The sequence below is a fragment of the Cyprinodon tularosa genome, unplaced genomic scaffold (genome assembly GCF_016077235.1).
Source record: "Cyprinodon tularosa strain WSP-4 unplaced genomic scaffold, ASM1607723v1 ctg343, whole genome shotgun sequence".
NCBI lineage: Eukaryota > Metazoa > Chordata > Actinopteri > Cyprinodontiformes > Cyprinodontidae > Cyprinodon > Cyprinodon tularosa.
In genome coordinates, this window is record NW_024039056.1 from 1,441,123 (window position 1) to 1,459,003 (window position 17,881).

At 37.6% G+C, this 17,881-nt stretch overlaps 1 protein-coding gene across 1 annotated transcript in view; it reads right to left on the reverse strand.

The window, feature by feature from the left end:
* Window positions 1–1,185: 1,185 nt before the first annotated feature.
* Window positions 1,186–17,881, reverse strand: part of wdr11 (WD repeat domain 11) — a 32,167-nt gene continuing 15,471 nt past the window's right edge. Inside the window, exons 11-29 of the mRNA XM_038294712.1 lie at window positions 17,690–17,774; window positions 16,901–17,007; window positions 14,436–14,511; window positions 13,474–13,582; window positions 12,765–12,886; window positions 12,193–12,340; window positions 11,703–11,809; window positions 11,254–11,368; window positions 10,803–10,974; window positions 10,565–10,673; window positions 9,659–9,721; window positions 9,060–9,125; window positions 8,328–8,508; window positions 7,693–7,788; window positions 6,590–6,755; window positions 6,349–6,446; window positions 5,956–6,101; window positions 4,921–5,000; window positions 1,186–3,136 (exon numbers count right to left, since the gene is read on the reverse strand). Coding sequence (XP_038150640.1) covers window positions 2,934–3,136; window positions 4,921–5,000; window positions 5,956–6,101; window positions 6,349–6,446; window positions 6,590–6,755; window positions 7,693–7,788; window positions 8,328–8,508; window positions 9,060–9,125; window positions 9,659–9,721; window positions 10,565–10,673; window positions 10,803–10,974; window positions 11,254–11,368; window positions 11,703–11,809; window positions 12,193–12,340; window positions 12,765–12,886; window positions 13,474–13,582; window positions 14,436–14,511; window positions 16,901–17,007; window positions 17,690–17,774 — 2,249 coding nt within the window. The 3' untranslated portion in view covers window positions 1,186–2,933. The remainder of the gene's footprint in view (window positions 3,137–4,920; window positions 5,001–5,955; window positions 6,102–6,348; window positions 6,447–6,589; window positions 6,756–7,692; window positions 7,789–8,327; window positions 8,509–9,059; window positions 9,126–9,658; window positions 9,722–10,564; window positions 10,674–10,802; window positions 10,975–11,253; window positions 11,369–11,702; window positions 11,810–12,192; window positions 12,341–12,764; window positions 12,887–13,473; window positions 13,583–14,435; window positions 14,512–16,900; window positions 17,008–17,689; window positions 17,775–17,881) is intronic.

Below are 17,881 nucleotides of genomic sequence, written 5' to 3' on the forward strand. Positions count from 1 at the left end.
CTCAAAAAATTCTACAGTTAAGTAATTTTGGGTCCTGAAGTTAAGCGGGTAGAAAATGTTGACATTTTTACATAACTCAACTTTTTGAAAGTATTGAACTTCAAGATTTTTAACTTGAATTTTTTTAAATCTAAAAAAATGCAATAGATTTCCTTTAATCACTATATTTTTTTTCTTTCTGTGGGATATTTACTAGATCACTTAAATTTGTTGGAAAAAATAACATTTGGGATGTGCAGTGCTTGTTTTAAAAAGCATGAGAACCGGTCTACCATTTAAACCAATCAAATAAAACCCTTTCCAAAAATCCCAGATGTCTATTGTTGATTCTCACCCTGTATATGGAACAAAGAAGTTCCCTCTGTGTCGCTCACAACTTTGGTTCTCAGGATACTGACTCTTGTGCCTCTGCCTGCCTTTAATCTAGTTTCAGGAGGAGGAGGCAGCCACTGAAAGGTAAAAGCCAAGAAGCAGATGGAAACAAGTCTTCAAGGAAATTAATGGAGGTTGTACAGTGAAAGCATAAGTCTGCCATGTTGTATTTGGGTGCAGGAAGAGTAAAAAAAGAAGCAGTAACTTGGAAAAGGGAACCTTAAGATCGGGGTAGTTGGCTCAGAGTTGCTGTTGTAGGTAGCTGGGTGGTAGTAGGAGGTGGTAGTGCTGAGGCCCTGCATGAATACTGATGATCTGGCTTTAACAACTCCGGCAGTTATTCATCAAGCCATTAAAAAGGAGCTCAAGCAAGACATTTGGGAGGCCGGTGTGTTCCAGACAGTTTTTCTTCTCTTTGTATCAAGTTTTTTTTTTGGTAGGGACAAGGAAGAGAGCCAGTATACAGACTGGAGAATAAATCAGAGGCGATGAAAAGAGTGAAACGGTTAGACCTGGGCAGCGAGCTTAGGCCAGCTGTTGGGCCTCCTCCTGGGTAGAAAAGAAGTTAATTAACTGCGGAAGTGGCTCATGCAGGGTCTAATTCACTTAAAGGACAGTTTGATAAATGAGCAAACATTAAAATTCAGCCTACCTGGCTTGGAACTCAGAAAGAATCAGGAATATTTAAAAGATCTTTCTGCTTTTACACAACAAACTATTGATACTTTTTAACTCCTTTAAGTGACAAGAGCGCCCTCTTGTGCTTACATATTCATATTGGTGGGGAAAATAAAAACCAACACATTTATTCCATCCATATACACATATATATTCTTTATCTTGCCATAAAGCTTCAGAATCACTGTTTCAACAGAGAAAAAAAAGAAACTACAATGATTTTTTTTTTAGAGAAAATATACAGTTAGACATGTCTACATGTCAGGATTTTCAACAGTATAATTTCATATATGTATAAAGAAAGCAGCAAATATTAAACATGTTTAAAGAACAAGAAGACAGCTACAGGTCTTCACAATGCCATCACACGGGTAGACAGAAAAAGAGTCACTACAGCTAATCGGATACTGAAACATGAGTCCTCCATGTCTGTTAGCATAGAAACACTGATGTAGGTTTTAAAGTAGCACAGACTAAACAAAACGCCACTGATGTGTTTATGAAACACATCAACACTAAAGGTCAGTGTCTGGTTTTACATCTAACAGACTGAAGTCTTTGTGATATCATGCTGATGGTTTCGAGGATGTTTAGAATGTAAAGAACGAAGCAGGAAGAGCAGAGAAGGGGAATGTGGATCTTAAAGTACCTTGCTGTAGTATTCCCCACCCCTTTAACATTTTTTTCCCTTCTTTGCACATTATAACCACAACCTTTGATGTGTTTTACTGGAATATGACAAACCGATATGGTTATGGGATGAAAGGAAAACACGCTTGGTGTGTCTTTACTCTAACCAAATGTAAATTAATCAAACCAATTCACCTCAGGAGATGCCTGTGAAGCAGAAACATGAGGATTTCTGAAAAAAGTTTGTGAAAAAAAAGTCAGTGGCAAGACTTAAAAATACTAGTTCAAAGATTCTCTTCCTTCAGTCTGAGTAAATTAAACAGGAAAAAATGTTTGTGTCTCTAGACATGAAAAGCTGGTGAAAAAACTACTGTAAAAGTTTAGTTTCACAAAGATGTGCTTTTTGGTGTTGGTCTGTCATTTATAATCCCAATAGATTACAGCGATTTTGTGGCTGTATGGTGACAACGTTTAAAAGCCAGAGGGGGTTTTGTGATTTTGATAAGCAGCAGGTTTCATGAGCTTTGCTTTAACAAACAGCATAACGGGAACCTGAAAATAAAAACAATCATCAGAGGCTTCTATAAAAACAGCATTATTATCATTGAAGATAATAAAATCACTTTAGGATATATTTTGTACTGAACTGCACTCTGGTGGCAGTCCTCAAACGGACGTGAATCTAACAAGAACACAAAGGCCAAGCTGTGCAACTTAAGCACTTAAGCACAAGAAAAGGCAGAAATGCCTGTGAAGTAGGTTTCTATTGTGTTGGTGTACCTGTGTAGTATTAAATGGGCAATTAAAGTAAGTTATTAAATCTTAGGTGGAAAATTAAAAGTGCAATTCTTAAATCAAGAAAATCCTCCATACATTAGGATATTTTTTGAGCGCACCCATAGAGGGACAGCAGTACTCTGAAATCACCAATAGGAGCACAGAAAGTAACGTTCAGAAAATAAACATTCAGGAATTTAAACGTGCTGAGCAGCATGGAGTGATGAGGCAACAGGGACACTAAGTGTGTTTCTTCTTGGGCTGTCACATGCATTTACACATGAACACAAACACACACTGTTTACATCACGTGTTAAGAAAACTCAACCCCATTACAGCCACAGACAAAGGTAGTCTCCAGTAAAAACCTCACAAGGAATAAACATCTCACATCGCTTCAGACCAGGAGTTTCCTGGAAGCTTAGAGTTTGTTCATGACAATTAAGTTACAAATCAGAGAGGAGCTGCTCCTTTATTCACTCAGTGCCCTCCAGCCCCACTTCCACTTCGTCATCACCAAGGACGGCTTCTGGAACGCCTCCTTCTCCTTGGAAGAGCTCCTCCATTAGCTGCTCCCCGGCGCTGCCGGCCCGTGATGCCCAGAGAGCGGCGCCCTCCCGCAGGCCCAGCGAGCGCAGCAGCCGTGCATAATCCAAAAATGCAGCCTCGATGAGTTTATGTGCAGAAATGAGTCAAGGACACAAAACCTCACAGTGAAATGACACTTGTATTTGTATCGACAGTCTTCAAGAAGTGAATCTAATCTGCAGAATTGAACACCTGATTTTTTATAGAATTAAATTTGACCTCCTTCAAAGACATGGCTTCATTTAATGCAAATAATCCTAATAACTGCTCTTATCCTTTATGGATTTACTAAAAATGTTGTTGATAACCTGTGAGTAGTTAATTACTGAGTGAAATCCAAACAGCAGATCCACTGTCTGTTTCCTCATTAAGAGACCCAGTGAGGGTAAAGGAAAAGCATTCAGTAGAAAAAGAAACCGAAAAACGATGTAGGTCAGCAACTAAGGATTATTTTACAAATTGATTCATTTATCAATTATGTTTTTCAATTAATTGAATTCAACTAAAACTTTTCCACTTGAGGTGGTCTGTTGATGTAATATCATATTGACAGACGATAAGTTTTTTAAATCCTAAATGCTAAATGTGCACATATTTTTTTTTTGCAATTTTGGTATAATTGATGCTTAAGGTGGGTCGCTCTATGAGCTAAAGGCATATTTTAGTCTCTACACTCCAGTTAACGATTAATCAATAATTAAATTAGTTGACTGAGGGAAGAAAAGAGCGGGAGATCGACAGGCGGATTGGTCAATCTACGTTCCTACCTTCATCTATGGTCATGAACTCTGGGTCATGACCGAAAGAACGAGATCGCGGATACAAGCGGCCGAAATGGGTTTCCTCCGTAGGGTGGCTGGGCTCTCCCTTAGAGATAGGGTGAGAAGCTCGGTCATCCGGGAGGGACTCGGAGTAGAGCCGCTGCTCCTCCACGTCGAGAGGAGCCAGTTGAGGTGGCTCGGGCATCTGGTTAGGATTGTCGCTACCTGATCCGTACCGGTAGCACGATCCGTACCATCAGCTCATTTGCGCCTGCGCGAACAGAATAACTTCCGGGTCGCCAAAAAATAATGTAATTACGGTACTGAAAAAAATTTATTTATATCCTTAAATAATTAAAGAATACTAAACTACATCGTAAAGACAATATTGAAGACTTTTCTGGAAGAAATGAATGCTTTTTAAATTCAATCCATTGTGTTGCTTGATGTCGTTTTTCTGGAATAAAAATCCAAATTTTCGGGAAATGTTCCCTTATCAATGAAAAACTGCAGGTCATGAAAGGTAGCAAATGAATCCATTGTGGGATCAGTACTGCTGGAGTGCATAGTTAAGAGTAAATCAAATATTTAAACAAATTTAAATATATACGCTGTGTGACGTATATTTGCGCATGCTCAGAGCAGTCAAAGTAACTATCACAAGGCGATTGAACTTTTTTATGTATTTCTGTTTTTTTATTTTTAGAGAATGCAATATTGACGAAAATACAAAGATATACAAAAAGAAACCCAACTCTAAAAAATACAAAAGAATAAAAAAGTAAGAAAAAGGAAATATTGCCACCGGAAGTTATTCTGTTTGCGCAAGCGCAAATGAGTTGATGGTACGGATCGTGCTTCCGGTACGGATCGGTTAATTACAAGGATGCCTCCTGGACGCCTCCCTGGTGTTTTTTTTTTAGAGCAATAGGCCTATGATTGTCTTATGAAACAAATTTGACTATATTTCTAATAAGACACACAAAGATAAAAGTCTGCACATATGCAGACTTTAATCAAATGCTACCTTATTCTTTTAAACGAGACATACAGAGTAACATTTGGTAAAAACAGGAGCCAGTGTGTTCTGTAATGGGATTTGAAAAAAGGATATTGGAAGAGTCATTGGCCTCCATCACCCCATATTTCAGGCAAGCCTCAATGAAGAGGGCAGCACGATCAAAGTACCTCATACTGTCCCCGGCAGGCGGAGAGGAGAGAGGAGCAAAAACAAGAGATTAGAACAATTACAAAAGAAGACTATAATTCACAGAGAGAGATTCATACTGCTAAGAGCATCTCTGAAGTCATACTGGTAAACCTGCATCATATTGATTCTGTGGTAAAAGACACCAAACACTATGAACTGACCCGCAATACACAAAGCTCAGAATAAATTAATCTAATTACATAAAACCTGAAACAAAATATTTGAAAACTGAATTATTCTTATTTTTTAATATCAATCTTCTCCCACTTAGTCTTTGTCAGGGTTGCGGTGGGGCTAATGCCCATCTCCAGCAGTCTATGGGCGAGAGGCGGGGTACAACATGGACAGGTCGCCAGTCTGTCGCAGAGCAACACACAGACACACAACCATGCACGGACACACTCACACTTAAGGACAATTTAAAGAACCTAACAGTCATGTTTTTGGACTGTAGGAGGAAGCCGGAGTACCTGGAGAGAACCCTTGCATGCTCAGGGAGAACATGCAAGCTCCATGCAGGAATCGAACCCAGAGCCATGTTGCTGCAAGGTAACAGCACTACCCACTGCTTTACTATGCAGCCCTGATTTTTTAAATAAAATCATTTCCTTCTTTAGGCTTTTTGTGTGGAAGTATTTGCCTTTTTTGATAGTAGCATCACAGGAAATGTGTTTAAAGAGAGCGAAGTTATGCAACAATTGGCGCTGATTCAAACCTGGAATATCTGACAGCTGTTAAAGTAACATTTAAAACATTTTTTATTTAAATAAATAATAAATAATTGTGTTAAACTATATTTAATGTAATATTTACTACTATAAAACTTAATCTATGTGTAAATAATTAGGAAAATGACACTTCAGAGTTACTGTTAAAAATGCCTGAGGTTACCCTACTTGAACAGAATCCCTAATGAATGGATTGTTTTTTTTGCTGTACCTGTGCAACATCTCTCCCACTTTGTAGAAGCAGCCCAGGGACAGCAGCACCAGGATGGCTTTGGATTTCTGGTTTACCTGAGGGGAGCACAGGTGCTCTGCCCAGCGCTTCAACACATCAGAGCTTTCTGCTGAGTTCAAGCGAACCTGGAAACACACATATCACACAGGAGGCTGTCAGTCACAAACTAAAAGCTACCGGCCTCCTTTTCTCTGAGTTCCTACATGTTTTCAATCCCAGAATTTTCCCATGTCTTCCTGATTTCTTTAAAGCTCTAAATAACGATTGAAAACGAATAAAAAAAGCAGCATATAATTTGTCTTTAAACCAAAGAACTTGTTTGCGTCATTTGCCGGAGCAGGAAATGCCATCGATTCAGTGATGCTGAGTTACCTTAGCAAGCCAAGCAGCGCGGTTCCATTCCCCGTAAGTCTGCAGGTAGCGGCAGGCATCTGCTGCCTTGTCAATCAAACACAAAAGCTGCACTCCCTCTGAAACGAAGCCACAATGGTCCACAGAAACGAGTTAAAGAGGGATCAATCACTGATACTCTAACATTCTGCATTTCTGCCATTTAAACAAAAAAGAAAAAAAACATGCTAGAGGTCTTAGCAGGAAAAAAAACTCAATTTACCTGCAAGTTTGCCGTTAGCGATCATATTAGTGGCCACTAGTTTGATTGTCGACTGTGAAGGTCCAGAGGAGGTGATGGTGGTCACTAGGCAGGCTTTGAGTGAGTCACAGTAGTAGCTTGGGTTGTCTGCACTCGTCTCCAGCAGCAATTGCACTGCCCGGTCAGTCTGAGAGCAACGACAAAGTGAAGAGAGTGTAACGGCTGATGCAGAGGAGACAAACAAAGTAGAGGAAAGTGTTCTAATGGGGTTTACAATAAAAAATGACGATCAAGCTGGAGGCTGGAAAGAAGACTGTCAGTGTGGTAGATGGCTGCACGTCTAGCACACAGGCTTCTAATGGGAGCCTGCAGGCTGTCCTGTTATTAATCAGGGATTATATGCACCTGATATGAATGTATGCCTGAGGAGTGGGACAAGCTGGATGGTCTCACCCACTAATGAGTGGGGGACGGTCCACCTGTGTGAGAAACCAGTACCTAAAGACAAATGCTTCAGAGTAGAAATCAAATAGGAAGTCTGAGATTTTTTTCTTAAGTTTGTCAAATAAAATTAATGTATTATAAGTGTAAAAAAAGAATTAATTCTAATAAAAATTATTTACTTTTATCCTGCTAAAATAGTAAAAAAAAATTCCTATATGATGAGATGGTGTTCCATGTTAAAGCCTGCTTTTACTTTGAAAGATAAGACAAACACATGTAAAAAAAAATGGAAATAAAGAAATAAATTATCTGAAAAAACTAATAAATAAGAAGTTGCCAGTAGGAAGAGGCTGCCTCACTGTTCATTGTTGATTCCAGGTATTTCTAACCTACCACAGTAGATGCTGTCAGTGAAACACTTCATTCTTGAGGCATAAAAGGAATTGATCTCAAGAGTTTCGATTTTAAAATTCTAATAAAACTAAAGCACAGATTTCATTCAGAGCAGCTTTGAGTCAGAAACAAACTGTAGGCTTAACGCCATATTTTTAGCCAGTTCGCAAAGTTAGCAAAATCTAATTTACTGGTCATTATTTATTCGCAGCTTCGCTTCAAACTTGGACATGTAACAGGAAGTCTGAGGACCCCTGGTGCAGGAGCTCGGGCAGCGTTGTTCTTACCTGACCCAGCAGGAGAAGCTGGTCAGCACATTTCTTGGTGTGCTCGTAGCTGGACCTCTTCACCTCCTGCAAGTGAACTCGATCCAACTGGAACTTCTGTTGAGTCAAACGGGTGGAGCAGAAGATTTCCAAAGATTAAAGTTCAGATACTTATATGCAGGACACGCAATCTAAGAATGGGTCAAGTTCACATATTAAGCATAGCAGATTTTAAATTAGAAAAAATGGTTAAACAGAGATGTGAAGACAATTATTAGGGAGAGGATAAATTGTGAAATCTTTTACAAAAGATCAGGGGACTCTGGCGCCAACGCCTTTAAAATGAAAGCAACAATCGACCAGAACAAAAAGGGAATTAAATGATAGGAATAATAAAGAGCAATCATCTTTATTATACAAAATTTCCTTATAAAATAATTACCTCCAACAGACAAGAGGATATCTACTGCCTTGCAAAAGGAAGCACAGCTCTTTTACTTTCTGTCACCTTACAGGCACTGATAGAAATTCAGTATAAAATCCCAGTATAAACACTGAAATTTTTCACTGTCAGAAAAGATCTTTTCTTCAGGATCTTTCCTAAGGAGGTAATGAAAACACAACCAAATAATCCGCTCTGCTTCCTTTTCACTGACCTGGAAGTAGGAACACTCGCACAGGATGTCGTGGCAAATGTCTAGGTGGTTTTGAGACGCCGGCTGGGTTTCTTCGCTCCCGCCTTCAGTTGTCACGCTTAACTGACGAGCCTGCGCAAACAGCTGCAGGTAGTGAGACGCCACCGTCCAGAAGTTAAGGTCGGACTCATCGCCAAACAGCCTAAAGTCAAATACATAAGGGAGAGAGAAAAAAAAGGCCTTTGAAGAAATTAGTCACATTATAATGTTTTATAAGCTGCTTCATTTTCCTTTGGAGTTTCCTCGCTACTGATCTAAGCTCCTATATTTTGGAGCTGATTCTTCATCAAAAAGTTGGAACAGAAAAATGCAGAGATGAGATCTCAATTGTATTTATGTCAAAATATTCAACAAAATAAATACTTTTTTTTTTGGTTCCTTGATGAATTAAAGTTGTACTAAAAGCCTTACTAAAAAAAAAAAAATCTCTTGTAGAACAGAGTCTCAACTAAAAGAAAACTGAAGAAAATGACCTGATTTACTGACTTTTGCTCTCAGGCTTTCATAATAAAAATAAAATACAGACTCTTTTTTTTTTTTTCCTATTTTAATGCAAATTAAATATAAAAATATTACCACAGTGGTTATCAGCTGAAGATAGTATTTAGTGTTATACTTTGAACATATACCTGTAGTTTCATATAATAGTGCAATTTGCAGATAGTAGCAACACCACATAGAGGTTTAACACACCGTGAGACCAGGAGGCAGCGCTGCAGAAGACTGAGCTCTGGGTCCAGAAGCACACTCTTCATATCACTGAGGATCCAATCAGAAACAGATCATTCTTCAGAACAGCAGCACCACAATGAATTCTCTTATCATTCCAGCTACACAGTACATTAAAACAAAACGATCTCTGGCAAAACTTTATTAAGCCTAACTTAGCGTTAACATCATGTGTAAACACACTAAATGTTTACATGAGTGTCAAACACCCATCATGGGCATGGATGTCAGCTTGATGTTGGATAAAAAGATTAATTAGAACCGTTTTTTTTCCCCAGGGTAGTGAATGAAAAATGTGTATCTTTTCTGAAAAATAAAAAGAACTGTTAAGGCTTGAATATCAAAATGACAGATGGTTTATGAACACATTAGATCAACATCTGATCCCCATTCCTATTATTTAGGCCAGTTGTATGATTATTCTACCCCCTACCATCCCAAAACAATACTATTGAAATAAATAATTAAAAGCCCCAAAGGATCAACATCATTAAATCTTCGAGTAAGTGAGATTATTTCAGATTGTTAGCAATTCTAAATCTTGTAAGATACAAGAAACTTACTTAGACAATGAGTTGAGCTGCTCCTGGATCAGTCCTTTTATCTCAACTTTTTCACTGTAATCTCTAAAGGGGAAAACAAAGAATATTGACGACTGTTTTTTTCTTGACACTTAATGTTAAACGACATAAAATGAAAACAAAGTTGATTTGATTACATCTAATTCTAACAGATATTCTGAGATAACGTGGGGTAAAGTAGCCTCCTGAAACATCTTTAAAAGATTTTTTTAAAGTGAGGATTCAGAACTTAGAAAAGAAGCAAAAAAGGAAAACAAAAAAACGTAGCTACTTCAGCTGGACTATAAAATCAACGTTTAGCACTTTCAGATCAATCCTAAGAATCGTCGTTGTTTATAATCATTTTAACTCAAGATCGCAATAAAAAGGTTTAACATACAGCTTTAAAATAATTCCAATATCTAAATCCAGCTCTAAGTTTGGGAATAAGTGAATAAATTTCATGACAAATTAGATAAGACCTAGTACATTTAAACTCTGTTTTATCAGTGGTTTGTGGCTTGAATTCAATTCAATTCAATTCAGTTTATTTATATAGCGCCAAATTCACAACACATGTCATCTCAAGGCACTTTACAGTTCAACCAGATCATACAGTCAAATTGATACAAAGTTTTCTATCTAAGGAAAACTAGTTGATTGCATCGACTCAAATACAATCCCTCACACTAAGCATGCTTGTAGCGACAGTGGAGAGGAAAAACTCCCTTTTAACAGGAAGAAACCTCCAGAATTAAAGCTAAAGCAGTTGAACCTGAATGAGCTTTCCTTAAATATTGAAGCACTCCAGCTAAAATATTTAAGACAAACCAAAACCTTCAAAACCAACAGAAATAAATCTCTTAATGCTTTATATGAGGATCATACAGAATGTAGAGAGAAACTTACACCTGTGTGATGTCCATAGTGAAGGTTCCTGACCAGGGCTGGAGCAGGAGGAAAGCCTTGAGGGTGAGGGCAGCGCGGGGAAGCAGCAGGTAAGGACACCACACTGGGTCTGTGTATGATCCCCACAGGCAAACAGGAACATCAAGTTAATATAATGAAGCATAGCTGGGTCCTAATAGACCGCAGTGCCCTTTAAAACCTCATTTTTTTAATCCATTGAGACTTTTTCCTTGCTCACCAGTCAGGTCTTGCTCATCCATGCGGTAACTGGCAGACTTCATGGCCATCTCCAACACTCGGATGCAGCCATCGTCTGAAGCCAACACAACTTTATCTGACGTACACCAGTCGATGTCTAGGATGCGGTAGTTCACATTGCGTCCAAACCGAATGCCACTGACCATTTGAACCTTTAATAGAATACTTACATGTTACATGTATGATGCATTTTCTTTAATAATCCAAAATATGTTGGTTTCAGTCTTTAAATGCACTCATACTTGCAGCTTCTTTCACTTAATAAATTAAAATATATTTTATTTTTACTATTTTATCTGTAAAATTAGTAGAAAAATCAGCACATATCAATAGAGCAGAGCTGTGAGGTGACGTTATATGATACTATTGAAGGAGTTAGCTGTACTGCTGTTTAAGCAGTGCAGTGAAGTGGTGGGTGTGTAGATGCTTACCTCTTTAGTGTCCCAGACCTCTGCTCCATCTGTGTACATGACCAGCAGCTTTTGGTTGCCTTTACCAGGAGCAAAGCGGATCTTCTTCACCCAGCCCCGATGTGTCGGTATCCCCCTGAGAAAATCATTTTCTCCAGTTGAATTATTTCTTCTACCTCTTCAACTGCTCTTCTGTCTGTTGTTAAAATGTATGCTCAATTTGTGGTTGTGAGTGCACTACATTATTTTTCTTTGATGCACAAAAATGATTAAGAAAAAGTGAATTTGAGGAAGGATAAAAATCTTCCATGATACAGTAAATGGTGTCGTTTCATTATAACAAGAACAACTAAATCTGTAAAGCGCCTTGAGATGACATGTGTTGTGAATTGGCGCTATATAAATAAACTGAATTGAATTGAATTAAATGATTTATGATGAATGTATGAATACCTTGGAAATTTTCTTACCTTGACAAACGAGCTTTAAGGTCCCAGAAGTTCAGGTTGCCATCCACATCTCCAAGCACCAAGGTGTCGCCTTTCCAGGCAATACAGGCAATACTGCCCATGCTACCCTGCAAAAAAAAAAGCAGCGCAAACAATCATTAAGAGCTTTAAGAAGTACATTACCTCGCAACAATAATAACAAAACAATGAAAGGCCAGGGCTGAGTTTTAAAAACCAGTTTACTTTTATACCAGGATTCTTTTTTACTCTTCAAAGACATGAAGCTATAAGAGAAACTGACTGATTTTTTATTTTGAGAACACATATTAATGTAACACCATAGAGAAAAAAAGCAACTATTCAAAGATCAAAAAGAGAACAAAACAAACCGTAAAGGAGGCTAAAAACTTGTTGATAGCAGCAAATATTAAAAAGTCGCTGGAAAAACCTGCGTCTCATAATGAAGTCAAGAGTATAATTTTTAAAATAAGGACAAGATATCAGGACTCACATCAGGGGGGATTCGTGCCCCGTCTTTCACGCTGTTGCCCTCCACAGTGATGTGGTAAACCTGCCCATCGGTGTCTGTCAACACAAAGTGTTCTCTGGCCGAGATTGCCTGGCTGGTCTCTGATTTGCTCTCTGCGTCTTGCAGGAGACTACAGGAGACAAGGATGAAATAGGGCAATAATGGAAGGTTTTTGGTACGGCATCCACAAGGGGTTAATGAGCATTATTTTTATTGAAAATAAACATGACAACATTATACATATTCAGAAAAGTTGTGACATAAGGCTTCCTACCATCTCTCCAGATCTCTTTCTGCACTTCATTCTAATTCTAAACACAAATTCATTCTGTAACCTTAAACAAAACCTGACTGGTGGTCCAGTAAGTTTCTGGCACTTATAGATAACCCTTAGAGTGAGTTATTGCATCAGCAGCCTGGCTATGGTTTTCAAATTGATTCAAAACACACACAAAAAGAATAAGGTGTGAAACATTAAAGAAATCTGAAATCTATTTAATCTCTGTAGTGTTTTTACCGAACAAAGAGCAGCAGGACGAACGTTTGACACTCACCTGATGACTGAGGATTCAACACTACTCTGCTCTGCATCAGACACAGTCTGCCGGGCTATGGCCTCCCTCGCTGCCATCTGCTTTTTCTTCAGACTCTTCAGGTTGTGGGATGGAGACCATTCCTGGAAAAAATACCGTTAAAAAATGTTACAAATGGGCATGAGGCAAAATAAAAAGGCAAACTATTCTAACTTATTCTTCTTGTGCTACTTTTAGGGCATTGTAGTGGGTTCCTTTAGTAAGCAGGAGGTTTTTTCAAAGTTATTTGGGCATTATGAAATAAGTTTTTTTGCTTTTATCAATAATCTCTTTATTGTTTATAGAATAAATATAGTTGCTTTAATTTCACTGTTAAACTATTTTCAAAATAAATTCCCAAATTAAATTTCAGTAATAATTTAAGATTTCAGACCAATTAAATTTTTTTCCCTGAAAAGGCTGAGCTGTAGATGCAGCAGCTTCAAAGCTGGTGGAGAAAAGCTAAATATATTTACTCAGAAAACTGATAAATATTGATATTTAAAGGCTACTAATAAATCTGCTGTGCAGACGGACCTCAACCCTAACTTGCAAAAGATAGAATGGGTTAAAACTGGCTATAACAATAAGAAATCATCAAAGTAAGAAATCATCGATGTTATTTAAATAAGGAAAACACAGCAAAAGAGAAATTGATCCAGATTTCATTAGTGTGTTAATATGGTAGTACCAGTGCAGTGACAGTGGGGAAGTTCTTGGCCATTTCTCGGAGAAGGGTGCCGGTCCTGATGTCCCACAGCTCCAAAGGTTTGTCTCTGAAAACCACCACCAGGTATTGTCTGTAGGGACAAAACATATCTCGACATTTAATACCAAAGATCTACTGTGTTTGGAATAACGTCAACCAACATTCTGGAATAGTGTGTAAAGAGGATCAAGTCAAAGTTCTTGATTTAAATCTAATCTTGAAGTTTTTCTTCTGTTCCCTTAGAAGAATTATACTTTATAATGTTGCTTCAATTCCCAAACTTCTTCAATGGCCAGAATAGTTTAAAATATTTCTTTTGGTCCAATAACCAACTATCTTCAAAAAGGTGACTATATCTGCAGGAAAAAATAGGTTTGATTGGCAGTACAACTACAGATGTACTATAAATATGCAAAATGTTAGCTTAGTCTATTTCTAATATAAAAAGAAATTTACTACAATAGTCTGAAGTTATGTTTAGTTGACACAGGCCACTAGTGAGCACTATAATCTCTGTTCTTTATAACTTCAGAAATTTCTTTTAGTAATGCTAGCTGTATTAAATATGTCTGAAAAAATGTCTATGAAAAAAGGTCCTTTATTGACAAACAGTCTGACCACATGGTTCCCATTCAGTAGAGGCTAGAAGAAACACGTTTTGAATGTTATTCCTGATTCTTATTGCTCTAAAAGAGAAATCAGAATTGGAATTTTGTATTAGCATATTAAAAGTATCAGAGAAATATGAAGCTCATTAAATTTGCCCCAAAGCTCTGATGGTTGCAGCCCTACTTCATCTAATATCTTTAAATAAACTGCTGTAAGTCCATTTTATGGTGCATGTGATGTATTTGTGCAAAGTTTTGTATCTTCAGTGAAAGCATGAGAAACTGTTCAGTGTTAGTCATTTTTTAGGTCACACGTGGAAGGAGCTCATAACTTACTTGAGATGAGACACTTTAATCATTTCGATGGGCGGCTCATCATTTCCTCGCTCACCTCTGAATGCAAAACATCGACCTAAAGCACAGGGTCAGAAAGCAAACAAAAACAAAACAGGCAGTCAGATGAAGAGTTTGTGTAAAAGAAGGGCTACTAATGGAAGACTGGCAATCTCATTTTCCATAAGAAAAAAAAAAAACAGCTTGTTTTTTCTGTACTGCTGGCGCTGCAAGGAGAAAATAAGTGTAATTTAATACGACCACCTGCTGTAATTTCTTCTACCCTCTGGCAACTTTCCATCCGCAAATGTCAGAATTCATTCAAAGCTTCAAGATGGTCACTTTAAAAAAGAAGAACGTCCTTCGGGTGTGTGCTACAACTTTTCCCGACGGAAGTGCTGATCTGATTATGCAAAGGACAGCTTAGAAATTATTAGTTTAAAAGGTAAAATTAGAACATCTGCACAGGTTGATTAGAAGCTACATGACCTTCCTGACAACTTCAGTAAGCAGATAGAAACGTGAAAAGTTTGTTAAATCTACAGATCAACTAGACAAACTGGAATATCAAAGGATTCTTTTTATCCAGTAGTTCCATTAAAAAATTACGCTGATGCATTTAATGTATTTAGGGAAACAAAGCAGATACCGGGCTAATATTTAGGGATTCTACATCAACTTTTAAAAATATCCGGGTCCATGTCTTATTCAGGACTTCTTAAATGGCTTTAATTAAAGCATACATCTTTAGATCCTTAGCTTTTGAACTGACAGGACACAGAGAACATTGCAGTATGTAACCAAAGGGACGGGTCTGGTCATCGTTGCTTTTCATTTTGTACACCAGCTAACATGAGAACTAGTTTATCCTGTGGAACAGGTGACCCATTATAAATACTAGGCTGGATTCTGAGGTGAAATGTGTGGCAGTCTGTAAAAGGAGACACCAGCTCCTGCCCTCTCTCAGGAAACTAGTTGCATTCAATGTTGATATACTTCTATTATATTTTTCCCTCCTGAAAACCATCTTTTACAAACACCAAAAATGATAACTGCTTGTGGAAGGCATCAACTGTCCCCATAATTCAATGTAATTAAATAGTACTTTATTTATCCCTCCCTACCAAAAACAATATGCTGTAGTACCCCATAGGTTTTTTTTTTCAATTAGTTGTTGTAGCTGTTTATAGCTGTAGGCAGGGGAGATCTTCTATATCTTTCTATTATATGTGTATATATTTTATCTCTTTTTATTCTTATTCTTTATCTTTATTATATTGTATAGTTGGATGTGTGTATATATCATATAAAACTGTAACTGGAGCGTGTAACAAAAGTAATTTCCCTCTGGGATTATTAAAGTATTTCTGATTCTGATAATAGTCTGTCTTGCTCCAGATCAGAAGACACCTTTTACTGAAGACACTCTGTTGCTGTTTAAGTCTTATAAAGAGGATGTTAACTGTTGTCGATAGCATTTTGTCCTTTTCATACTAAAGTCTGCTCTCTCTCCTTTCTTGTAGACAAATTCAGTTACGTCTCCAGTCAACTTTGTTGTCCAGTCAAACACTAAGGTATTTATACTTCTTCACCTCCACTCGTTCTTCCATGATGTTTAGCATTCATTTTAGCTTCCTAGAGCAGCGGTCCCCAACCACTGGGCCGCGGACTGGTACCGGTCCGTCTGTCATTTGGTACCGGGCCACACAGAGAAAAAAAAAAAAATAATTTTATATATATATATATATATATAATTTATCCACGTCAGAATCTGAGTGATGTTTTATTTTGAAAAGTATAAAAAATTTTAGTATTCTCTCCAATTACATCAGTCTGTAACTCTTAACACAGGTTAATTCAGGTCAAGATTCATCCTATCTACAACATCCTATCTTTGTGAAGCGGGATTTTCTACGGTTACAGCGACCAAAACAAAGCCACGGAGCAGACTGGACATTAGGAGCACACTTCTTGTGTCATTGTCTCCGATTATGCCTAGATGGGATAGGTTTATTGCGGAGAAACAAGCTCAGGGCTCCCACTAATTCAACATAATGGGGAGTTCTATTTTTATGCTGTTTGTATTTGATATTATGTCAGTCGTATCATTTTATTTGATGGTATTAACCCCCCACACTTTAAAGGCCGGACTGTGAAAATATTGTTTGACATATAACCAGTCCGTGGTGCAAAAAAAGGTTGGGGACCGTTGTCCTAGAGGACACTTTAGCACCCCCCAGTGCACCCAGTGTTTTGCTTACAAAACACTATTTTGTGTAAATAAGCAGTATAAGTTTTACATTTTGAACATAAATTCAGAGATGTGTTCTCTTTTATTCTATTAAACTACGTTACAATAGTGTGCTATCAGTAACATTTTGCACAACTATAGTTCACAGGATAAACTAGCAAATTATTTCTTTTGTTTGTTTTTCTAAGTAGAATAAAATACATTGTGCATTGCTTACCAGTGGGGAGGTCGACATGCTGGAGCTCATTTCGTACCAGGCCCATGTTGTTGGGGGAAGAAGTGGCAAAAGAGAGGAAACTAGTCAGACTCACCCATTCGAGCCCCCTGTGGAAAAAGCAACCAAAAAAAGATAGTTTAAAGGTCATATTATGTCCATCTATGACATGGAGTGAAGTTGTCATTTGGCCCATAGAATTATGGGAGCTTTGCTGACTTTACAGTAGATCTTGCAAACTTCTGGAGAGTTTTGTGTATCAGGTTTTCAAACTGTTAGTGATTGCATGAAGCAAACTGTTGAGACAGGAGCCACTAAATAAGAACATACATGTATCATAAGCCTCATAATGCGTTTTTTTTCCTCCCTAAACTTGTCTTAAACGTGACATAATCAATATTTATTTTTCAATAGAAAAAATGCTGAGTTCTAAAGCCTGAAGTCCCTTAATGTACATATTAAAGAATTCCTTTTTAATGTAGTTTCATTAAAAACTTAATTTTATTGTCAGAATGCTTAATGAGATTGCCTAAGCCTTAGAACAAAAAGCATATTATGTTATTATGTCAAGATCATCTTCTTGATCATCTAATCCAGATTTAATACTTTTACTTTCCAATATTATTCAAATCAAACAGTTATCACTTAACTGTTGTGAACTTTTTTCTAACCAACTGAACATCTAAAGTAGCTCTATGTGCTTTTTTTTTTTTTACTTCTGGCTTATATTGATGAGACTCTTGCAAAACTGTCTGGATGAACACAATACAATCAGGAACATTCTGTCTTTACCTGACTTCACAGGAGTGTACACTGAGTTCTTTGTGCAGCAAACCACTGGTCAGGTTGTACACCAGTACAGACCCGTTGCTGGTGCCTGAGATTCAGAGACAGAAAAACAGCGCAGAAAGAGAGATGAATGAGAAAAATAAGAGTCACAGTTCTTCAGCTTTATAAGATCTTGTTGCAGCTTTTATCAGCGCT